This window comes from Colobus angolensis, unplaced genomic scaffold (genome assembly GCF_000951035.1).
Source record: "Colobus angolensis palliatus isolate OR3802 unplaced genomic scaffold, Cang.pa_1.0 Scaffold28, whole genome shotgun sequence".
Taxonomy (NCBI): domain Eukaryota; kingdom Metazoa; phylum Chordata; class Mammalia; order Primates; family Cercopithecidae; genus Colobus; species Colobus angolensis.
In genome coordinates this window covers 6,588,655-6,590,032 of record NW_012116043.1, presented here as the reverse complement: position 1 = coordinate 6,590,032, position 1,378 = coordinate 6,588,655, and the positions used below count along the sequence as shown (strand labels likewise).

Sequence of the window (1,378 nt, the reverse complement as noted above, 5' to 3'; positions counted from 1 at the left end):
CGGGCAGCTCGAGCGTTGCGAGCGCGAATGGCACGAGCTGGAGGGAGAATTTCAAGAACTGCAGGTAGGGCCACGCCACCTGGTCCCGCAACTCTGCTGCCCGCGGTGCAGCGCCTTCCCCTTCCTGAGCCCCCGGCCCGGGCGGTGGGGACAGTCAGGGCCTAGGGAGTGCCCCGGCAAGGCCCTGGGGGCAGACGGGCGGCGTGGACTAGCCCCTTCCCATCACCCGGCGCTTCAGCTCTTCGTCCACGTGGGGCGCCGGGTCGCAGCCCCCCCTTCCGCCGCCCTCCCACTGCCTCTCTGCTCCACGCACCCACTCCGCTGCAGAAAGTTGGTTTGTGGCCTCTGAGGCAAGTTCCAGGCGTGTTTATCTGTGGGGGTGGTTCAAAGAGAACAGCCCAGCCCCCACCTCCTTAGGGTCTCCCCACATCTCACCCCGCCCCCTCCCATCTGCTTTTGGTAGCCTTGCTCCCACCCCGTACTCTGGCGGGGCAGCATTATCCTGCCGCTCTGTTCTGGGAGGGGTACTTACGAACTGTTCACCTTGAACCTCTAGGCTGTGCTTGGGGATTAGGGACCCGTATTTCCTGTCTTTGGGGGCTCTGACGCTGCTGCAGGCTGAGTTTGGCGTGGAGAGCATCTGTCAGTTCGGACAGCTGGGTCGCCTCACCCAGTGATAGGGGAAGCTCCCAGCCCTATCCTTCTGGCCCGGAGCCTTACATGGGGTGGAGTGAAGGCGAGTGTAAGGAGGGGTCCCCTGAGAGAATGGCATTGCTGCTGGGGGTGGGGAGCGGTCCTGGCAGCAGTCGTTCCTGCCAAGAGGTTCAGAGAGGCCCCAGCTACCTACTGTGTTGACTAGAGACGCCTCAGGAAACCTTGGGGTTGACCAAGAGGGACTCGGTGACTATTTTTGAAGACAGGGCTGTTCCTTCTCCAGTCATTTGATTGTTTTTTTGGGGGTTGGCTTTGCCTGAAATTACATTACACACCTTCACCCCAGTCCTCTCATTTGGAGCAGTGACATTGTCCCTGTCCACGTAGCTCTTGTCTGCAGTTCAGTTGGCCTCCTGCAGTGTGCAGAGAGGAGAGGAGGTTGCCAAGGGTGTTTCTGATGGGTCTTTCTAGACACGTGGCTGTAGATTCTGATCAATAGACCGAGGGTTGCTGGAGAGCTGGGGCAGGAACGGGGGTGCCGTTTCAGGCATGACCAGAGGGGAAGGGACCTAGACTCATCTCGGCCTGTCCAGCATGTGTAGGTTGATGCCTTCTCTAGGGCCTGGGTCCCATCCAGTTCTCAGGGGATCGTTTTGGCTCCACTTCCATGGAGAAGACTCAGCCACTTCTTGTTTTGTTTTGTTTTTGAGACGGAGTCTCACTG

The 1,378-nt window shown here is 59.4% G+C and overlaps 1 protein-coding gene and 1 pseudogene across 1 annotated transcript in view; one reads left to right on the top strand and one right to left on the bottom strand.

Moving 5' to 3' along the window:
* Position 1: 1 nt before the first annotated feature.
* TMEM120B (transmembrane protein 120B) overlaps positions 2–1,378 on the top strand; it is a gene marked incomplete at its 5' end in the record, with an annotated part of 91,966 nt that continues 90,589 nt past the window's right edge. The window contains one exon of the mRNA XM_011948593.1: positions 2–64. Coding sequence (XP_011803983.1) covers positions 2–64 — 63 coding nt within the window. The remainder of the gene's footprint in view (positions 65–1,378) is intronic.
* Positions 209–1,378, bottom strand: part of LOC105516373 — a 36,393-nt pseudogene continuing 35,223 nt past the window's right edge.